This window comes from Electrophorus electricus, chromosome 19, assembly GCF_041902795.1.
Source record: "Electrophorus electricus isolate QZ-2024a chromosome 19, ASM4190279v1, whole genome shotgun sequence".
Lineage (NCBI taxonomy): Eukaryota > Metazoa > Chordata > Actinopteri > Gymnotiformes > Gymnotidae > Electrophorus > Electrophorus electricus.
In genome coordinates this window covers 6,238,786-6,260,012 of record NC_137515.1, presented here as the reverse complement: position 1 = coordinate 6,260,012, position 21,227 = coordinate 6,238,786, and the positions used below count along the sequence as shown (strand labels likewise).

General features: G+C 39.9%; 1 protein-coding gene across 2 annotated transcripts in view; it reads right to left on the bottom strand.

Moving 5' to 3' along the window:
* Positions 1 to 26: 26 nt before the first annotated feature.
* Positions 27 to 21,227, bottom strand: part of lrrtm4l1 (leucine rich repeat transmembrane neuronal 4 like 1) — a 28,980-nt gene continuing 7,779 nt past the window's right edge. The window contains exons 2-3 of one of the 2 annotated variants that reach the window (XR_003410436.3): positions 16,432 to 18,129; positions 27 to 1,171 (exon numbers count right to left, since the gene is read on the bottom strand). Coding sequence is in view for 1 of the 2 variants with exons in the window: in XM_027007242.3 (XP_026863043.3) it covers positions 1,106 to 1,171; positions 16,502 to 18,129 (1,694 nt within the window). In the remaining variant the exon portion in view is untranslated. The remainder of the gene's footprint in view (positions 1,172 to 16,431; positions 18,130 to 21,227) is intronic. The other variant, XM_027007242.3, reaches the window with a different exon arrangement.

Genomic DNA, 21,227 nt, shown 5'->3' with positions numbered 1-21,227 from the left:
ATTTGACAAATGTATTTTTCTCACCATTGATTCTGACAGAATTCTCATTATAAAACAACAAATTGCCATTGTACAATACAGTTCATAGCAAAATTTAATTATTAAATTAGAAGTGCTTGAATAGAAATGGCAAAGTTTTAGTGACAAGCTAAGCTTATGGTAAAATCTCAAGCAAATACATACGCACACACACACACACACACACACACACACAAATATTCTAAGCCCTCATATACACAAATACATTTCATAAAATAAACAGAAAATACAAACAATATACCATATATGTCATCATAAACAGCGTTGACATCCTAACATCATGCACATCTTTTATCACTCCTCCCAAACATACGTGAGTATATACAGGGACGCACGATGGTTTCGCAGAGTCAGTGTTTAAAGCATCCATGTTTAAGACCTCTGTTAATGCTGAGCCAGTAGCTAGAAGGTTATGTAAACAATAAACTAACCTCAAATTACACTGCACATACAGAGAGAGAAATGCAGAAAATAAACAGACCTCAATGTTAGGAAATCTAGTTTAGGCAGCAAAGATAAGGGGCTTACACAAAGTCATTTGGAGAATGAATAGCTCTGATACACAAGAGCATTAAATAACAAGATAAGTCTAGAAATGGGATAAAGGTAACATTTGACTTGCCAAGTCAGTGGTTGTCTCCCAGATGCAGCTTCATGTTGGAGATCATTTCATTATATCCACAGCACTTCAATTCCTCTGTTGTTTAGAATGTTTTGTTGTCCACAGATTTAGTATAGAATTGTTCATTGTGTTCCTGTGTGATCACTCACCAAACAAGACTTGGGAAAAGACTAAGAGCTGTCTATACAAAACGCCGAAAAAAAGTGATGCATCTAGAACAAAACTGTGTAAGAAAAAATGCACATTATGGGCCACTGAAACCATCCCTGCTGTCTTTCAGCTCTCCTTTTCGCATGTCCATGGTGGAAAAGTTTCCACATGTGACAGCAAGGCAAATAATAAGAAAGAAAATGGCACCGTGGGCCATGAGCTGATGCAATGGAGAGAATGTAATTAGGAACCCTGTTGCCTGTTCATAATTCATTGGAGATTAAAACATTCTGGCTATAGAATGGGTGGGATGTCTCCAATCCAGGCTCGAGGAAGTGGTCTGGGACACATGTATTCATTCTGGAAAAATAAACAAAGATAATATAGTTAGCTTAATGCACTCCAGGGTTATTCCCAACAGAATTTGTATAGTGAACAGTTCATTATAGTAGGGTTAATTACAAATGGCATAACAGTGTCATAATATTACAGGCATAACAAAGGCAAAATGTGCATGCTTGCCCATGTGTTAAATAAAACAGAGTGACTCAGGAACAGCACTGATAATACAGCCAGTGGACTGTCACAAGTGAAATGAACTCCCTGAAATGAACAGTACAATCACATGCTTGTCTGCGATTGCTCATGAGATATTAAGTAAAATCAGGGTGAATAAATTAAACTCTTCTATATGGAGTGTGTGACCTTGTCTTTGTGAGTTCTTTATCTTAAATGGATTGAATAAGGTCCCCTGAATACTAATTTGTGATATGCACAGAATGATTTCTATCTTGGTTTCCCTTGAGTGCAATAAAAAAATTCTTGATTGTAGAAAGTACTAAAAATGCAATTTTGCTGCTATTCTAAAATTACTGATGTAAGACATTTTTTTCTTGCAGGAATTGCTGTAATTTTGTAAAAAGAAAAAAATATGATCAATCTGTACTTTGCCTTTTAGTGTATGATGTTGTATTTTTGCACAGTCCTCATAATCTACACCTACAATGAAACCCTACTCGTTCTTTATAGGCAAACAGAAAACCAAGGTTAGATGCCAGTGCTCTGCTGCTTCAGTACATCAGTGCAATTATAAATTCCTGTATACTCCCTGATAGTTGTGTATGACATTTTGCTCCCTAACCATGGAAATATCAGAGTTTAATCAGAGTTTAATTAAATAGGACACTCCATTGTCTCTCCTATCATTAAATTTTGAGCTTCGCTCTTTTGACTTGAGTGAAGTGGCAGTACCTTGGGGGTGTTATCCTGGTAAATCATTTTAATAGTGCTGCAACTTACATAGCACAAAATAAATTCTACTTTTAATAGTGTTGGAACTCAAATAAAATTCTCCAAAGAAAAAGCTACCATCAGCATTTTTCTAAACTGGATTAATAATTCTGGTGAAAGTGAAAGCTCTTAAAACCATGCTTGTGAACGGGAAAAAAACGACCCAGACAGGGTTTATTCATTTTTAATCAAACAGGATGCCTGAATGTTCCTCTCATTCTGAGATCACTGCTACTATTCAGATGTACATGACACACACAGCTGTTTTGCCATGGGTGGACAGTCAAAAAATACATATAAATACCTTTTAAAAATACTAATTATTTCTATTTCAGTGTTTCCAGCACTTTCTAATTCCAGGCCACTACATTTCTTCATTCATCTTCTAAACCTGCTTAAAGCAATTCAGGGTTTTTCTTCAATTCAGGCATTCGGGTAACTTCTCTAGTTCCTTGTGATTCTAGAAAAAACTTTTTTTTTTTTAATTTGTAAAATTTTTTATACTGAAGCCAATCAGATACAGCAGCATCTCTTTCTTTGATGTGCTGCACATATAGCTGTTGGATGGAAGAGTCGCTAAAGAGAGCTGTTAGATATTACAAGAACTGTTGGTTTGCTACAACACATCAGTCATTTTTTATTTATTAAGATCTGTACACCCAGTGAGTCATATTAGTTAGTTAAAATTGGTAAATAAAACCAAAAAGGCAACATATCTAATTAAAAATATTAGTACATATATTACATACAGCCTATTTTACATATTTACTAAAATACTTTATAACAATGTTATGACCATAATAAATCACAGCACCTTTAATGTAACGGGCCTGTCAAAAATCAGATGCTTGCAGATAAATGATATGGCTTTATTGCAGGACCACACAGTCGAACAGATCAGAAAACTCAAGTAATGGAGTAGCTCGGATGTGGAGAACACAGTCCGAATAAAAAAAAACAGAAAGACTATCCAAAATCCAGGCAAAAGAATCCAACAGGGGCAGGCAGAAATCAGAATCAAGATATACAAAGTCAGGGTTCAAGATATACAAAGTCAGGGTTTGGGTGACGAAATGCCTGCTGGGTGTAGTAGTGTGATGAAGAATTGGGTGATATGACATTTAATATATAAGAAGCAATAATATTTATACAATAATATTTTTACAAATATTTTAATATTTGAAAAGCAAGTTCTTATTATGTGCAAATTTTATTGAAGTAATATTTTATTTTAAAAGTATGTATGTTTCTATTTCTGCTCAAGCACAGGATTTGTGTTTACTGTATTCTATACAAAGCAGTACATTAGTGTTTAAAATAAACAGAAAAAGCCAGATTAGATTCAGAATTTTGGAAAAATTAATGGAACATGGAATTCATGGAAACATGGAAAAGTCAGGCTTCTTCCTTAATACTTTTTCATGCCACCTGGCTTTTACACACTTCAAATTTTTAGTGATAAAAATGCTAAAAAAAACTGTTTGCTTCTCTTTATCATATTCTTATATGCAGTTTACAGAATTCAAAATTTGACCCATATATAGCCCACTGCCACTCAGTCCCATACATAACCTTCATTTTCATACATACTGGTTAAACACCCACCAAGACTGGGAAGAACACTGCATATAAAGGTAAAACAACCAGAAATTAATTGGCAAGCCCAGTGATGAGTTTTGGAAGCAACCGCCACAGGTTAAACCTTGGTCAAGTGTGTCATCTCATCAAACACAAATCTGAGCATTGCGCAAACCCAAATTAGCAATAAGGAGGAAAACCTGAAAAGGGGCTTGTCACAGTATGGCCCTTCCCCCCTCAAACGTGTGTGTATTGCCATGCCCTTTCCTGTCGTTCACCTGATACTTGTTGTGTGTAATTGTCATGCGTGTATATAAGTCTCATGTCATATCGTCAAAGCTGTCTGTTTGAGCCAAGTAGTGTGTTAATGTGTGTTTTTTGAGTCGTGAGTGTTAAATCTACATTAAAATGTATGTCTTTGTTTGACGTGCCTTGTCCCTGCATCCTCTTTAACGTTACAGAAACACTGACCTACCAAGGATGCCTGGGAAAGGCAATAAGAAGAAGGGGAATCCCTCCTCTCTGACTGACGTCAAAAGCTCAGAGGGTGACGAGCTTCCAGCACCTAAGGCATGCTGCCCAGGAGCAAGCAGGCTGCCGCGGGTGGCTAGCAGGGAGGCATCGTCGTCAGAGGAGGACACTCCTCCGCCTAAGGCAAAGAGCCCCAGAGTGCATGCGCCTACACCTAAGACTTGTGGAGACAAAAAGGCAGCGGCACCAGTGCCTGCAACGGAACCGGACAACACAGCCGGTGCGCTTCCCGACGCACATGCGCCGAAACCAGGACAGTCGCTGCTACCTAAGGTGGCGAGGGACACTCCCTGCCAGGCTGGTTGGCCTCCGACCCAGCTGACAACTGGAGGACTGGCTGGGGTTCCTTCCCCTTTCTCTGGACTATTTAATGTATGTGGTGTTGTTCATGTGCCTCTCCCCGTCACCGTGCCTGTCCCTATTACACTAAATGTACCGGTCACTTTGTTCCCCTTTGTGTCTGTGCCCATGCCCGTTAGTGTGTGAGTCCCTGTGTCTGTCATTCTCTTGGTCCCTGTCCTTCCCCCCGCTGCCCTGCTCGCGCTGGCCCATGGCGGGTTGTCCAGTCCTCCAACGTTGCCTTTTGGCGTTGGTCTCGGGGCCGCAGCCTGATTGGCTGGTGCGCCGGGAGTCGGGCCCTTGAGGAGGGCTCTGTCACGATACAGCCCCTCCCCCCTCAAACGTGTGTGTATTGCCACGCCCTCTCATGCCGTTCACCTGATCCTTGTTGTGTGTAACTGTCATGCGTGTATATAAGTCTCGTGTCGTATCGTCAAAGCTGTCGGTGTTTGAACCTAGTAGTGTGTTAATGTGTGTTTTGAGTCGTGAGTGTTAAATCTACATTAAAACATATGTCTTTGTTTAATGTGCCTCATCCCCGCATCCTCTTTAACCCTTCAACGTTACAGGGCTGTATGACTGACTATTGCAGACAAACATCACATAGAAGGCTAACAAATTAGAGTGCTCAGAACCATGTACATTATAGATGACATGACTAATTAATGGAGTAAGGGGTTTGGCACATTCCATGCATTCAATTACCACAAACAGAGGCAACACAAAACGCTATGAGCAAAGCTTAATAATGGCTTTTCAGTTCATCCCTCATATGGAGAATAACATGATTAACCAAAAATAGGTATTTGTTATATCATTTTTACAAGCAAGAAAATAGGGCTGACCTTTATTTTGCCGAGCTGTCAGTAGTACTGTTATTTCCACCACTGTGAGGTTTAATTACCTGGATAAACCATGGAGGATTTAGTTTACGCCATGTAAGGAGTATACAGAAGCTAAGGGGCGACATATGTCATGCTAAACTTGTTGGTAAGTCCCAGCTATGTCTTTTCTGTGGCCCAGGGCTTCAATTATGTCATTGTGTCTGACAAACAGGAGCCATGCTTCTAAGTGGCCTTTACTCCTCTGTGAAATGCAAGTGGCAGACAGAAAATATGATATTTGGAACCTTTTAATGAGATATTATTTTGGTGGCTTTGAATTAAACATGTTGGAGGGTTGTGTTTGACAAGAGAGAATTGCATAGAGGACTGATAAACATATAGATGAAGAGGTAGAAATAGAGGATGAGAAGAGACAGAGGGGGAAGGATGGACATGTTTTGGCATGAGTGCTCTGAGATGGTATTCTGTGTTTCACTCTATATGACAAATCATACTGAGTCTCCAGAATTCGCAACTCTGCCTCTTTCCCTCTCTCTCCCTCCTTCATTCTCCTTATGTGCTACATTTGAAAGGGGCTTGTTTGAAGCTATTGACAATATTTGCTGTTTGTTTGTTTCTGCATTATTCAGGTGCTTACTGCTTGGGCATCAGTGTATCTGGTAGCATTATTCACCATAAGTCAAATATTGCTTAGCTTTATTTCCTGATATTCTGGACCATGTTAAATACATCAAACATTTGTCATGGTAATTAATTGTCATGGTAGGCCAATCATCTAGCAGGAGGGACATGCCCACTGTTGCACAGAACCACACCAATCACCCATTTATTAAACATACCTGTTCCTTGTTTCCCCTCTCTTATTTAAGGCCACAGGTTCCTGAAGTCACTGCTGCACATTACTGGACTCTGGAGCAACATACTGCTCCCACACCCTTTCATTTTCTTTGTCAAAGCATGGCAGCTTGTTTGCTCATGCCAGACTCTACAACAGTTCAGAGACTAACAAGACAAGAGGACAACTTTCTACATTTATAGAATTTAGCTGACACTTTTATCCAAAGTGACTTACAATTATGACTGAGTGCAACTTGAGCAATTGAGCGTTAAAGGCCTTGCACAGGGGCACAACAGTGGCAATCTGGCAGTGGTGGGACTTGAATCAGCAGCCTTCCAATTACAAGGCAAGTACCTTAACCTCTAAGCTACCACTGCCTTCTAGAGGTTATGCAACCTGCTCATGCTACAGGGACCAGGCCTCAGGCCTCAGCATGACCTAATGCTGGGGCTCAGGAGATTGGACTTGTAAGCGATGTGCCAGTAAACAGAAGTGTGGTAAAAGGGCAGGAGTCCATGCTAGGATAAAAGATACCCCTAGCTGACCTGCTCTACCATCCATTCTCCCAGTGTCTGCTTCCTGGACAATAACCTAATCTACATCTGACTCCAGCGCAACACTCAGCATGAGTTTAGATACTGTTGCATTTTTATTTTCACAGAAATTAGTTTCAGTGTACATCTCCCCCCCAGCAATATCACTAAAGAGGTGCTCTATGAGCGCTAGGGCTATTAGTGAACTGCAGAATACATACTTGGACAGACTGTTTATTGTAATGCAAATCTGAGTTGGATCTTGTTTACACATCTGCGGTGCATTGCACGCAGAGCCCTGCCCCGAAGTCAGCGACTATGTGATGCTAATACCAGATTGTCATATACTTGTCACACTGCTTGTCAGATCTTCAAGCCAGTTCTGAAACAGGTGAGAATCTGGCCAGCAGGAGCCATCCATGCCATCCAGGATTGTTTTAAGCACACTGCCTGGGGCACGTTAGGAAAGCTGCAACTGATATGACTCTATCAACCTGGAGGAGTATACTGCATCAGTGACTGGCTACATCAGCAAGTGAATTATTTCAGCAAGTGAATTACGACATTACTGTCTCCAAGATCATCATCACATACCCCAACCAGGAGCTGTGGATGACTGTCGAGGGGTGTATGCTGTTGAAGACTCATGACTCAGCCGTCAGCACAGGTGACAACGTGTCATTGAGAACAGCAAGGGCAAAACTATCCCAGGTCATCAGGGATGCATAGAGCACACATGCTCAGCGAAACTTCCAGGCCTCCCACAACACACAGAGCATGTGGCAGGGCATTTGGGCATTACATGCCTGACCAGGCCTACCTGCCTGACCAAGGTCCGTAGCACTCATGCCAATCATCATGAAGTGCTGCAAGAGACAAGTGATGAGGCACATCAAAATGCAGCTGTGCCCCTTACTGAATTCCCGACGGTTCATGTATCATCCCAAATGATCAAGTGCTACCACTCTCATCTGGCTCTTACCCATCTGGACGAAAAGCACACATACATGAGAATGTTGTTCATAGACTTCAGTTCAGAATTCAACACCATCATTCAGCACCATAATTCCTCAGCATCTAATTGAAAATTTGAGACTGCTGGACCTGAACACTTCCCTCTGTACTTACAGGTGGTGGTTAGCGTTCTAACACCAAGTTGGAACGACCCCTCTTTTAAGTGTTGTAGTGAAGAGAGTTTACAAATTATTCCCCTGATCCCCTGATACTCTGACCTGGTCAAAAGAGGGGCTCTCTTACCCTCCCAGGCCACTGACCAAACCTAGGCCACACTGGTGTCTTGAAGCTGAGCAATAAAGTCATAAATGATCTAGCTATCAAGATGGCCTGGCTCTCCCCTCTCTTTAGCGGTCATAAATTGACAGATGGGAAGGTGAAAAGCTTACCAGCCTGGTTATATTGTAAGAAACTGAGACCATAAATTACATTAGGCTCAAATCCCTACTAGCGCAAATAATTTTTCTCATTCCACAGATTCACAAAGTAACAATTTACCATTTAATTTACTATAATAATCTATGTCAAATTATATTCAACCAGTAATTTTTTTCCATAAACCAAGTCAATAACCTCTCGCTAAGCGGCTATGAATACTCAAATCCAGGCTATCTTAGTTTACTATATTTTAATTTTGATATCATTGCTTCTTTTGTTATTAGCATACTATTTACTTTTCATTAGTGTGTATTCATTGGAATTTACCCATCACGGCTTATATTGAACACACATGTCTGGTTGAGACCAGAAATCTAATACACACCCACTCTTACTTTGGAAAGGTCTGCTTGCGAAAGACTATTTGGCTTTCAATTGAGCCAGCTCCAAAGGTCCAATTCCTCAGTATAAGAACTCTAGTTCTAGTTTGCGTGGGCCAGGGAGACTCCTTTGCACAGTATTCCTTTTTTGTTTTGAAGGTTTTAATTTATTTTGCCATGTGAGGTCTCAATGCATTTTCTAAAAGCCTCCAGCCATTTCAAACTGATCTGAAATCACATTTTGCAGGGTTCTGTAGAAAAGAAGCAATAGAGGATCAAAGGATCTCCCTTCTCTCTCTCTCTCTCTCTCTGTGCATGTGCGTGTGCGTGTGTGTGTGTGTGTGTGTGTGTGTGTGTGTGTTTGTGTAGGGGCGAGAAGAGAGAGATCATGACATGCAGGGGTGGAATATTTGTCAGTGGACTGCTTAAGCTGTTGCCTGCGTATATGTAACATGGGTGTTTGCAGACCATAATTAAGAGATGTCCAGCCCCAAATGTCCAATTCCTCGGTCTAAGAACCCTAGTTCTAGTTTGTGTGGGCTAGGGAGACTCCTTTGCACAGTATTCCTTTTTTGTTTTGAAGATTTTAATTTATTTTTGCCATGTGAGGTCTCAGTGCCTTTTCTGAAAGCCTCCAGCCATTTCAAACTGATCTGAAGTCACATTTTGCAGGATTCTGCAGAAAAGAAGCAAAATAGGAACAAAGGATCTCCCCTCTCTCCCTCTCTTTCTCTCTCTCTCTCTCTCTCTCTCTCTGTGCATGTGTGTGTGTGTTTGTGTAGGGGAGAGAAGAGAGAGATCATGACATGCAGGGGTGGAATATTTGTCAGTGGACTGCTTAAGCTGTTGTCTGCATATATGTAACATGGGTGTTTGCAGACCATAATTAAGAGATGTGCGCCTCCACACATTCATATCTGCCTGCCTCTGAGCATCATATTTGAATAATTTAAACATTTGCCTAGAGAGAATGAGATGGGGTGTGCTGAGGACAGCATAGTCCTGAGCAGAACATCCCTTAAGACATTAATCAAACCTTCACCATGGTTAGCTTACAGAAGTACGTAGCCATAATTTGCAAAAAGCAGTAAGATATGTATTGTTAATGCTAGCAGACTTTAGGCAATATTTCTCCAAATCATAGCTGTGCTGCTGATTTATGCCTTTATAAGAAATATCTCCTTTGCAGTATCAATGTTTTCTTGATTCTGCTATGAGAAATCCAGGAAGTAGTACTTCTAGGGAAAAGTGATCCTCTTTGTAATGTATATCACTTCATGAGTACCTCTTATCAGACCTTATATCACCTTGGTGATAAGGGGTAAAGGTAGTAAATATTAATAGGGTCTGTAATCTGCAGTGATATTCAGATTGGGGTGGTTGAACAAGTGGTTGAAATGATATAGCACATTAAGATGACTGAATCTGAGGCTCAGTATATTAAGGGATAGCAGAGAAACATAGTGCTGATAATGTGTCTCACTAAGTGAGGCTAGCTGGAAAACTGAACAAGATAAGCAGCTCAAAAACATGCTGTACAGTACTGTACATTTCTATAGTACCACTTGCTCTTTGTACTTCATGGTCAGATTTTAAAAGAATAACTCTTCAGTATATGCGGATACAAAATGAAGGCTTTGACGCTTGCAGTCATGACACTGTAGTGACACATTCATGCGTACTGTCTTTGGCCCTTATGCCAGAAGCAGACTACACAATATACATGATATTTTTGTCTTTCACAATGGTCAATATAGTTAGATTAGGTATTCATAGAGATAGTGGTAGGGAGCATGGGCATAACTTTATTTTGCAAAGGGCACTAGAACGCAGACCTGGTGTTGCATTCAATCAGCTGCACCTCAAATTTGCATCCCCCTTTAAGAAATCAAGTACTCAGGCATGGCGAAATCAGCGCTGGGACTGAAAAGAAGAGGTTAACGAAACAGTTGTATGGATGCATTTGTCAAGCCAATATAGGAACTATGAGCACTAGGGCTCCTGAGCGGCACAACAGAAAAGCATTCGCCAATCATTGGCAAATCGCAAGTTGATCTCAGGTGATGCCACAACCATCTCGGAGCCAGGGAAAGCAAGCTTGACTGTGCTTTCAGGCAGGGAGGGGTGGCTTATGCATTCTCCCTTTTCAATTATAGCCACACTGGCCAATGAGCCATGGCTTGAAAAGATGTGGAGATTGGCTGAATTTGCCCTGGAGGAAGCATGTAATAGCTCTTGCCATCTCTACTTGGCACCTGTCACATGACAGAGGAGGTTTACCTGATAGGTGGGAATTGGATATGACTAAAATTAAGAAGAAAATCGGGCATCCAAAAATCCCGAAATAGAATATACAAAAAAGTATTTGCACCATGGCAGTAAAATTGTCTATTTATTTTTTAATGTAAAAAATGTTTTGTTTTGTTTCATGAAATGTCAGTTTGCTGTTTTTTTGCTGTTTATTATCACTGCATCGTGTAACAAATTATAAGCATGAACACTAATTATGTCATTCGAAACATATTTCATTTTAAAAAACTAAACAAGCATATTAATACTCAAATTATTATTGAATGAGTGAAGCAAAGACTTATACACGAAACACTAATATTTTCAGAGTACACTTTCAAAATGTGGTGAGGACAAAGTAAGCCATTTCAGAAGGTAGTGGGGGCATGTCCCCAGTGTAAATTAAGCATATGGTCAGGAGATTGCTGGCATCACTACATATTTGACACCAACCAAGCACCATTTTCGTCCCTGTACGGGTCAAGAAATTATTAATCATGGCTACAGAAGCGCTGTGTGAGGCTGGGGGGGGGGGGGGGGGGTTGTTTTTAGTAAAAAAAAAAAAAGAAGAAACGATTTGTGGTCCGAGTCCTGGGTGTCACAAAGAAACAATGAAGTAACAAGAATATTACACAAATGCAGTTAGCTATCAGGTTCGCTGTATGTAAACTGAAGGATTCGTTGAGGAAAAAAATATTAGGTTTTGGAATTTGTATAGGCTACTCTAACATGTTGATCAGTTGGTCTGGTTTCACAATTGTTATAACTGAAATCAATTACAACAGCAGTATCCCTCTTTAGGCTTGTTCCAGATGAGATGCACCTCGCCTGGGTGGTCAGCGCCAGTAGCCCACTGCTGCTGGAGAAGAGGACAGTGGGGATTTTACCTGCCGTGACCTTACGTGACCTGGCAGCTGTATATAATACAAACAAATATACAATCTTTTCCCTGAAGAATATACATTTAAATCTCGCATGTGGGCATAATATCTAAATATCTAAATACATACTAAATATTTTTAATAGCCTGCATGCTGTATTAACTACAGTTTGTAGGTACATGTTTGTCAGTGGATATTCTAGCCAATGCAGATTAAGCTATGGTTTTCATTGTCACGCACTAATTTGCAGCATACAGTATGTACACAGATATCATGCAAGACCTCAGAGATCGCTGTAGTCAGAATGAAAGATGTCACTGAGCACATCGGCTCATGGACATTTAGTCATATTAAGAATCAAGCTGATATTCAGAGCTTACTTAGCTTGCTGACCTTATACAATTTCTAGCACAGATTTTTTTCACCCTTGGTAGAAAATCTTTTGTAAAATTAAATTTTTAATGCTTGCATTGAGTGTTCTGAGGGGCACCCTTATTTCAGAATTATCTAGTTAACCAAGATAACCAGCTAAAGCCTGATGGACTGCCATCATTAGGTTTCATCCACCAGATGCAGATGGTAGTTAGAAAGGGTTATGCATCACAGGGGGGATTTTCCCTTCACTTTTCTAATAAGTGAAATATATGTGAGCTTGTGGTATAGCGTTAATGTAGTCATTTATTTTCTCTGCAGAAGCACACAAGTACAGCTTTGATGTGTGTGAGTGAGAGAGAGCGAGAGCAGGTCTGTGTGTGCATGTAGGAGAACTCAGAAAATGCATTTTGTGATGAGGAAAGGCTATTGAGGATAAAGGAGTCCAAAACCCTGAGGTACATTTGACAGATGTGTGTCAGGTTCCACTGTCTGTCCCTTTCCCACTCTTTTCTCTCTCTCTCCCTCTTCCCTCTCAGACAGTTGCTCAGACTCAAAGAGTTTCTCAGTCAAACACTATATCTTTCTTTTTGCCACTTATTTTTTTTTCCTCCCAAATCCCCAGTGAGACTGACTGGGGTTTTTCCTTATTTAGACCTGACAAGATGCCAGCTTCAGTCATTACCCTAGTAGACTGCTTAATCAGACTCCTTGTGCAAGACAGAACAGGGGAGTCACCTGGGGAGACAACAGTTGTTAAAGTATCACTGCCTACTATACCCTGTTCCAGTATGCCTATGTGTATGCAGCTCAGTTAGGATTCTTAGGACTGGATTCTTGAGGCAGGACATATTCGCAGAGTCTGGAGTAATTTATTAAGAATAACAGGGAAGTCCATGGTAAACAGGCAGAAGCCAAACAATCAAAATATGTAAAAACATATAGCAGAGAAACAAGAATGATATAAAACAACTAGACTAGACAATGAATCCTAGGAATACTTGGAAGCACACAGACATAACCAGGGTCAATGATTGATGCCTTAAAAGGCAAATAATATAGCCACAGGAACAGCACTAGAATAAGAAACATCTGATAACAATCAGTGGCAGAGAAAGAACAAACACAAAACCAGGAAGAAAAGCAAAACAAAGAAGCACATGGTGATTGTTGCCATGGGAACCACAATGCTAGAGGAGGTGAACTGTGACACTGACACTTCTGGGTGGGCCTCACAATCTATACGTAAGTATTAGTTTCTTTAATTTTGCTCTCCGGTGATGGCATGGTGTTCTATCCTTGATACTGTGACATTACAGAACAAGGCAAAGTTCTTGCACTGTCTGTTGAACTAGTTGTACTAGTATGTATTGTTTTTTCCCTCTTCAATACCTTATTTCAGCTTGAACATTTTATTGAGGTACACTGGTCTTTTGTTTTCTTTTACCAAATGCTTTATTATTAAACTTTGTTAATGTTTTACTCGTGTGTGTCTGTTACATAAGATCTAACAGTTAAGAAAAGTGTTCCATTGAATTTGAGCAATCAAAATTTCAATCAGACAATCAGAAAATAATCATTTCTATGGTTGCAATTTCTATTGTTACTTCATTTTAACCATCAAGTGTCTCATTCTAAGGCTATTTTGTCCTGTTGCACTGGTGCCATATTTATTATCAATAATACTAATTTCTAACATATTAATTAATAGTTATTAATTTAAGATAAATTAACAAATGTCTTAATATGGGGTTCATATGCTAGTGATGAATCAAATAAGATGTGAATCTATTTACATGTCAAAAACTACACCCCAAAACTGGTCCACTGGATTCAGATCTGATAACTTGGCAGGCCAGTGAGTTCAACTAAACTTATTGTCATGGTCATGGAGCTTTGTGAGAAGATACATTGCTACACTGGAAACAGCCATAATAAGTGGCAATAAAGAAATGCACATGTTACTGTTAGTCAGCCTGTGTGCCAAGTAAACATTTCCAACACCATTAAAACACCACCTATCATGCAGTCTCCCCAGTTCATGACTGCAACTCCTGTCTTCCCTGGCACAACCTCACCATATCCTCATCACCGAATCAATAATGGCACCTGTGTCTTATCTTTGATACGCTATATATGTTCTTCTGTTCCGTTTAATCCCTGCGATGTAGTGCTGCTGTTCTTGAGCGAGTCCCCTGTGTATATTCTGACTGTTTGTTACTGACTGGTTATGTTTCCCCAGTGCTTCCTTATTCACCTGTTCCTTTGCATTTGTCTGCCTCCTTCGATTGTCTTCTGGCTTGTACCCTGGATTGGTTTATCTCCGTGATTCTGTTTGTCCCCCTTGGATTTGATCACCTTTCTGCTCTGGCTTTGACCCTTGCCTGTTTTGCTTTGATGCTTGATTACTCAGCTGTAAATTAAAACTATTTTATCTGCAAGCATCTCACCTGTTCGAATAAGTCACACCACCATCACCCTGAACTGTTGACAAAAGGCAGGCTGATTATATAGATTCAGTTTATGCCAAATACTCAACCTAGCACCTGTATGTCACTGCAAAAATTTAAATTCATCAGACCAGGCAACCTATTTGCAATCTTGACCATGGTTGTTGGCCATCCTCTTCTGACCTCTCTCATGAACAAGGAATTTCTGCCTTCATAGCTGCTGCTTATTGGATATTTTCAGCATTCTGTGTAAACCATAGAGACTGTTGTATGTGAAAAGTCCAGGAGACCAACAGTTTTTGAAATACTCTACCTGTCTGACTCCAACAAGCACCCCACATTTTCCCCCATCCTGATATTTAATGTTTAATTTACTAAAGCTCTTGAACTATAACAGAGCATAAGTATGTGTGCCATGGGTGCTGCACACCAGACATGCCTCCAGAAAGCAGTAAATTGTTTGTAAAACAGTACCTTGCTGTTTTACATTTAATAAATAAGTTATGCATAATGTCTGTCATTTTCACTTCTATTTTATCTCTTTAAAAGTAAATGGCATTATGCATTTTACATGGAATTATGCAGCTCATTGTCAAGAGCAAATCAAAGTACATCTGAAACATTCAACATGTCTAACCATTAGCCGACATGTCTAACCATGAGCCATAACTGTGTAATATTAAGTGCTACAGCACATCTCAGTTCAGGGTGTAGAGAACTAAAAATGGAAAGGAAATAAAGAATTTAATTTAATAAGACCATTCTAACTCCTTGTTATCACATAAAATATTTATATACATGTGTATACCTGTATACTTGTGTGATGTGCAATGTTTCTGCATAGGTGCAGGTATGTATCCAGTGTCAGAATGCATATCTTGGCACAAAATGCGCTTTTACCACATCAAATTCCACATGCCAGTCAAACTGTTACTTTAGTTTTTCTTGGTGATGTTGATGGCAATTAGTCTGCTATTTTGTATAAATACACTCCTTTTTCTAGCTGGGAGATTGCACTGAGCCATATCATTACATTTGCTTATAACCACTTTCAAACCAGAATTCTTCATAACCATCTCTAACTTCCACAGACATGAGAATAGAGTGACTGACAGCCTATTGTGCTCTAATACAAACTCTTCAATGATGGAAGAAAAAGGTTTTCCTTTCATACAAGGTCATGACATGTAAAACTGGCACACAGATTACTGTGCACATTCGGTAAAAAAAATTAAAAAGATAAATACACTAGTTATGGGCTTATGCTAAATGTAATCCATCTCTGCTTTAAATATTTCACATTATGGAAGGGGATGACAGGAATCTTTTACTTCCTCCCCAATGGGTCATTAAAATCAATACATTATTAGTCCCCTTCTAAGATTATAATAATGAACCATTTTCAGATTTTTACATTATTTTTACTCCAACAAAAGCTAAATCAAGTATTCTGAAGTATGATAACAATCCAACCTTTAACTACCAACAGGAAGCCTCAACCTGACCGAACCTGATAAGGTGCAAGTACAGCAGTCATTGCTACCAATGTTGGCAACCATATTAAGATTATATTTTATCATTATAGATAAAATGTTTGATAGTGTCTGTGCTCATGTGTTAAATTAATTGCTCTAAACCAAACACAACAAAATAATGAACTGAAAATCTTCATGAGTCCAAAAGAAACAAGTAAAATATGCTGCAATTAATTTGGTTAAGGAACCATTGACTCCTGTTTCTCCATCTATTTTTTTTTTCCATTTTCTAATGCATAATTCCCCAGTTTGAAAAGATGAGATTAAAGATGTCTGACAGTCAAATTATTGTGTAACTTAAATGGAGTCAAAGGTGCTTATCCTTGCACTATTGAATAAAAATGGCATACACAATGAAGAGTTTTACCTCTGCTGTCCAGAGCTGTTTCATTTGCTTTCATTTGATTGATTTTAGGCTGTCTTTCACATTGTCATACCTCACATTCCCTGGAGCCCGATATGGTACAGGTGCAAGTACTAGTCCCATTGGCTAGCACATCCATGGCTTCTGGTGTGGCAGCAGGATTGTAGCTCATGTAATATTCCTGCATCTGCGAGCTCAGGTTCTGCTCTGGCTCAGGGCTCTTTTTCCGACGCTTTCGTCCTACGACCGAATGCTGCTGCAGCAACCTGGTTGCACCAGTATACCGTCTGCAAGAGACATAGACCACCGTCAAAATGAGCGATGTTGAAAAGAAAAGCGCCACACCGCCCACTATGACCTTGTGGAATGATAAGTTCTCCTGTTCAGGGGATAGAGTCACGAGCAGGCTGTTAGAAGGTGGAGGTGTGCCTCGGGTGTCAGTGTCAGTGAAGCTGGGGATGGTAGGGTGAGGAAGGGGTTGAGGTAGGTGTGGTGAGAGTGGTGCTTTAGAGGCAGGTGGAGGCAAGGGTGGGGGAGCAGTGGTGGAAGGCAAGGTTGGCTCAGGTTCACTTCCCATGGTTGGCACCAGACTGTGAACAGAAACTTGTGTTTGAGGGATGATTTCAAAATCTTCACAGTATATGTAATTTCTTGTTGCCTCCAAAACTTTTTCCCCTTGAAGATGTTTGGGGCTGCTACAAATTATGCTTGTGTCTTTAGTTCCATGGAAATTCCTTAGCCAGGCTACAAGAGAACAAATGCCTGGTCCACAGTTCCACATATTACCAGCTAGGTTGATAGTAGTCAAGGAAAGCCAAGCTGCCACAGTCTCATGAGACACATTTGCCAGTTTATTAGACTCCAAGTTAAGAACCTGAAGGTTTGGTAGGCACTGAAAAACCACAGGATCCAGACTCTGGATCTCATTACCAGAGAGGTCCAGCTTCTGCAGAGTATGCCAAATCCATGGGAGGCCTTGGTTAACCACTCGAATACGATTCCACTGGAGATACAGCCCCCGTAGGTTTGCGAGGCGTGGAAAGAGAAAGAAGTTGATTCTAGAGAACTGATTATGCTCCAGATGCAGTTCCATAAGCCGGGATAAACCGAGAAATGTGGTACGTGTGAGAACATGCAGTCGATTATACCCCAGGTCTAGAAATTCCAAGCTCCTGCACTCTATAAATGCTCGTAATGGAATCACTGTGAGTCCATTGGCACGCAAATGCAGATTCTGGAGCTTGCGAAGGCTGTGGAACTGGCCTGGCTGTAGTTCCTGGAGTTTATTGTATGAGAGATCCAGGCTCCGGAGGTTCGGCACACCATGAAAAGTTGAGTTATGCAGTTGTGAAATCTTGTTGGTGCTTAAGATCAACTCCTTCAGCCGCCGTATGCCTTGGAAAGCTCGACTGTCCACAATAGATATCTGATTGTGGTCCAGGTACAGCCATAGGAGCTGGTTAAGGTGAGCAAACTGGTAGGGGAGCATTGAGTGCAGGTCATTGTTGCGTAGAGACAAACCTTGGCAAGTCACTGAAATGTTCTCTGGGACATCCATGAACGATGCTGAGTCACAGTGGACAATTTTACCCTCGCAGCGGCAGCTGTTGGGACAAGTTTTCTCTCCAGAACAGGTCAATAGGAGAAAGGAGGTGAGGAGCAGAAGGAGATATGCTAATCTCTTAATGCAAGTTACAGAACCTGTGGAGAGAAAACAGCATGGTTAAAGGCTTGACATATATCAAAGTTCATCTAGCCTCATTAAGGCTATCTATCTATCTATATATATCTATATATATATATATATATATATATATATATATATATATATATATATATATATATATATATACACACACACACACACACACACACACACACACACACTCTGTGACATTATGGAACTTTTGTGAAGAGCAATAATTAAAGTGTGTGGTTCTGACTTTAATTTGTTAATATAAGAAGTCTATGCCTAAAGAAAGATCAAAGTTAAGAGTAGACAATCCCACTTCTATAATTTCATTAATAGCAAAGCTTTTGACCTTTTGGAGAGACATGTTTCTTACGTTCTCCAGATGTTATAATGAAGATGTCATACTGTGCAGTACTGAGAACCTATACTGGCTTCCCAGCATTATCCAAAAAAGCTTTTCTGGAAGGTGGCCCTGTGGCCATGATATACTTCTATATGTCGCTGTACTTTAGCATACCTGATTCATCTCACAAAATGCAACTATGTTATAAGCTGAACCTTGTGTTTTTACACATTTTGTTAACATATAATTTCTGCAATGTTTTAAATGCTATTGATAAACATAATGTAGGCATCAATTTGAATCATATTAGGCATATCAACCTAATGTGAGATTAGTAAGTGATTCAACAGGCACCTAAAGGATGTCTTACAATTTCGCCATACTTCATTGATAATTCTTTGTCATTCTGTTTCATAAAAAGTGATTGGTAGATGTGAAGCACTATATCAACTTATTGTGATTTTTTGTCCCATTACCTTAACCTAATAGCTACTAGTTTGCCACATACTGTGCAATTCATGCCAAAGAAAGCAATTTGTTTTATTGGGGAAACAGCATAGATGCTAGAGCAATACTGAAAAAAACAAAAACAAAAGCACTTTTAAATCATCACATATAGTACAACCCAGTTGTTTACGTACTATACTGATTCTATTGTACAGCACCATGGCTATAAATGATGCTGGGACAGCAAGGATAGGAGTCATTCAAGCATATGATGCAAGTTACACAGTCATCAGTTTGCCTAAACTGTAGTCCCAATGGTACTGTTAACACATTTCCATAAGAGGCTGGAGGCAAAAGTTAGAAACTGCCACATTCGTTATGACCATCCTGACCCTCTAATACATTAACAATATTCTGACAGGTCATGGAAAATAATTCTTCACTATAGTAATCAGATGTCTTCCTCAGCCATTGCGATTAACATGCATTAACCCAAAATATATGTGTTTAAACATATGGCAATAAAAATCATTACAGTGGCCATTACATGCCCTCTGAGACCATTTGAAATAAAACAGAAATTGGCTAGGAGACATTTCTCAGCCATGACATTTGAAAGTCTGGGGCAAGGCACAAGTGGTGAACTTTATTTACTCAGAAAAATGAGATTATAAAGCAAAAGGGCTTCAACAGGAGCAGGACTGGCAAAGTCTCTAACGGGAAGGTAGAGACCATCAGTTCAAAGCACTGGACTAGGGGCCCTTTTTGGGATTCAATAGAGGGCCGATGATTAAATAAATGATGGACAGCTGAAAGAGATGAATCAGTAAACCATGATTGGGATGGGGAAAGTGAATACTTGCTGTGATTGGTGTGAGTGGTATGTGAGCGCTGGCTCAGTACCAGCCATGGCATGACATCAACACTGCAAATACAAAGACTGTTGGTGGTTAAAACTGATTGAGAATCCATATGGCATGTGATTCTGCTTTTGAATGAAAACCGTTGTAAGTGATGATAATATCCCTGATATAAAAGGCCATGCACTGTAAGAGGCTCTGGCTCTCTGACGAGCCCAGTACGAGCAGGTTGTTTATGGTGACAGAATTCACAAAATGAATCACCAAAGTGATTAAAAGTTTAGTGAAACAAAGCTGGGAAACTGTTGTCAATACACAGAAATATAGATACATACAGTGCAGTCTCATACACATACACACAGACACACACAGATGCCCTCTAACAGTACCTGCCCAATAGCATACATCACCTATACACTCATAGCCATGGAGCCAAAAATGCACCTCCAAAGGAATGCCTTACATGTAATGCTCCCATGCACCTTACACACCACAGCTAAATAGGCACCTAATGCACTATTAACACTGTTAAATTTATTCTAAAACACACAACCAAGCAGATATGATTTCCTGCTGCGCTTAATGCCCCAAACATCATTATTAAACTTAATAGTGGAGGAAATTCAGCCTGTATAGTCAACATACATTTGCTTTTCCAGCCCCCCCTCACAACCACACACAGTGTACAGAGCACCCATGGTGAGCTCATTTTGAAACCACTGATCTGAGACCTGTAACAGCCTGTTTTCAAAGATGGTGAGGTTGCTGGCAGCCCAGGCGAACTCAGTTGCCGCCTCTCCTTTGGCGCTCTGACAAGCTGATATTTCATTTGAATGCTACAGTGTGTCTTCTGAGGACAGCGATGCCAGGACACCAATAGAACCTGCAGAGAGAAATTTAACAAAATTGAATTTTCTTATCTTGACTCTTGATTTTCCACAAGAGTATGCTAAGATTTCAGATTTCAGATCTAAAACCTATTAATATGCATTCACTATTACAATTTCATTTCTCTTCGTGTATTGAATATGGCTGCATATCAATGTTTGATGAAGGAATTTGTGGTAACTACCTTAAAGCTCCTTTTTAATTTTAATAGAAATTAGTTCTAGTCTGCTGAATCACCTATTCTCCCAGAAGGTTGCATTTGCTTTTGCTTTTTGTTAATGAGAAATTCACGTCGTCTCCCCAAGGCTCTGCTGAAACTGGATGATATCTGTACTGCTGAATATTGTATCGCATATAGCATGTATAGCATGTATAGCATTGAATAACATGCGCTGCTTCCTTTCTTACTGGGTCATTTGTGTTTGTAAACATTTCTCTGGTAGACTCTTAAATAAATGGTACAGGTATGTATAGATAACTGAGAAGTAGTGAAGTGGTCATTAATTATTGGACTTTATTGTTTATGTTGGCAACATTTATTCATGTTTTTCTTGCATTTGTATTACTT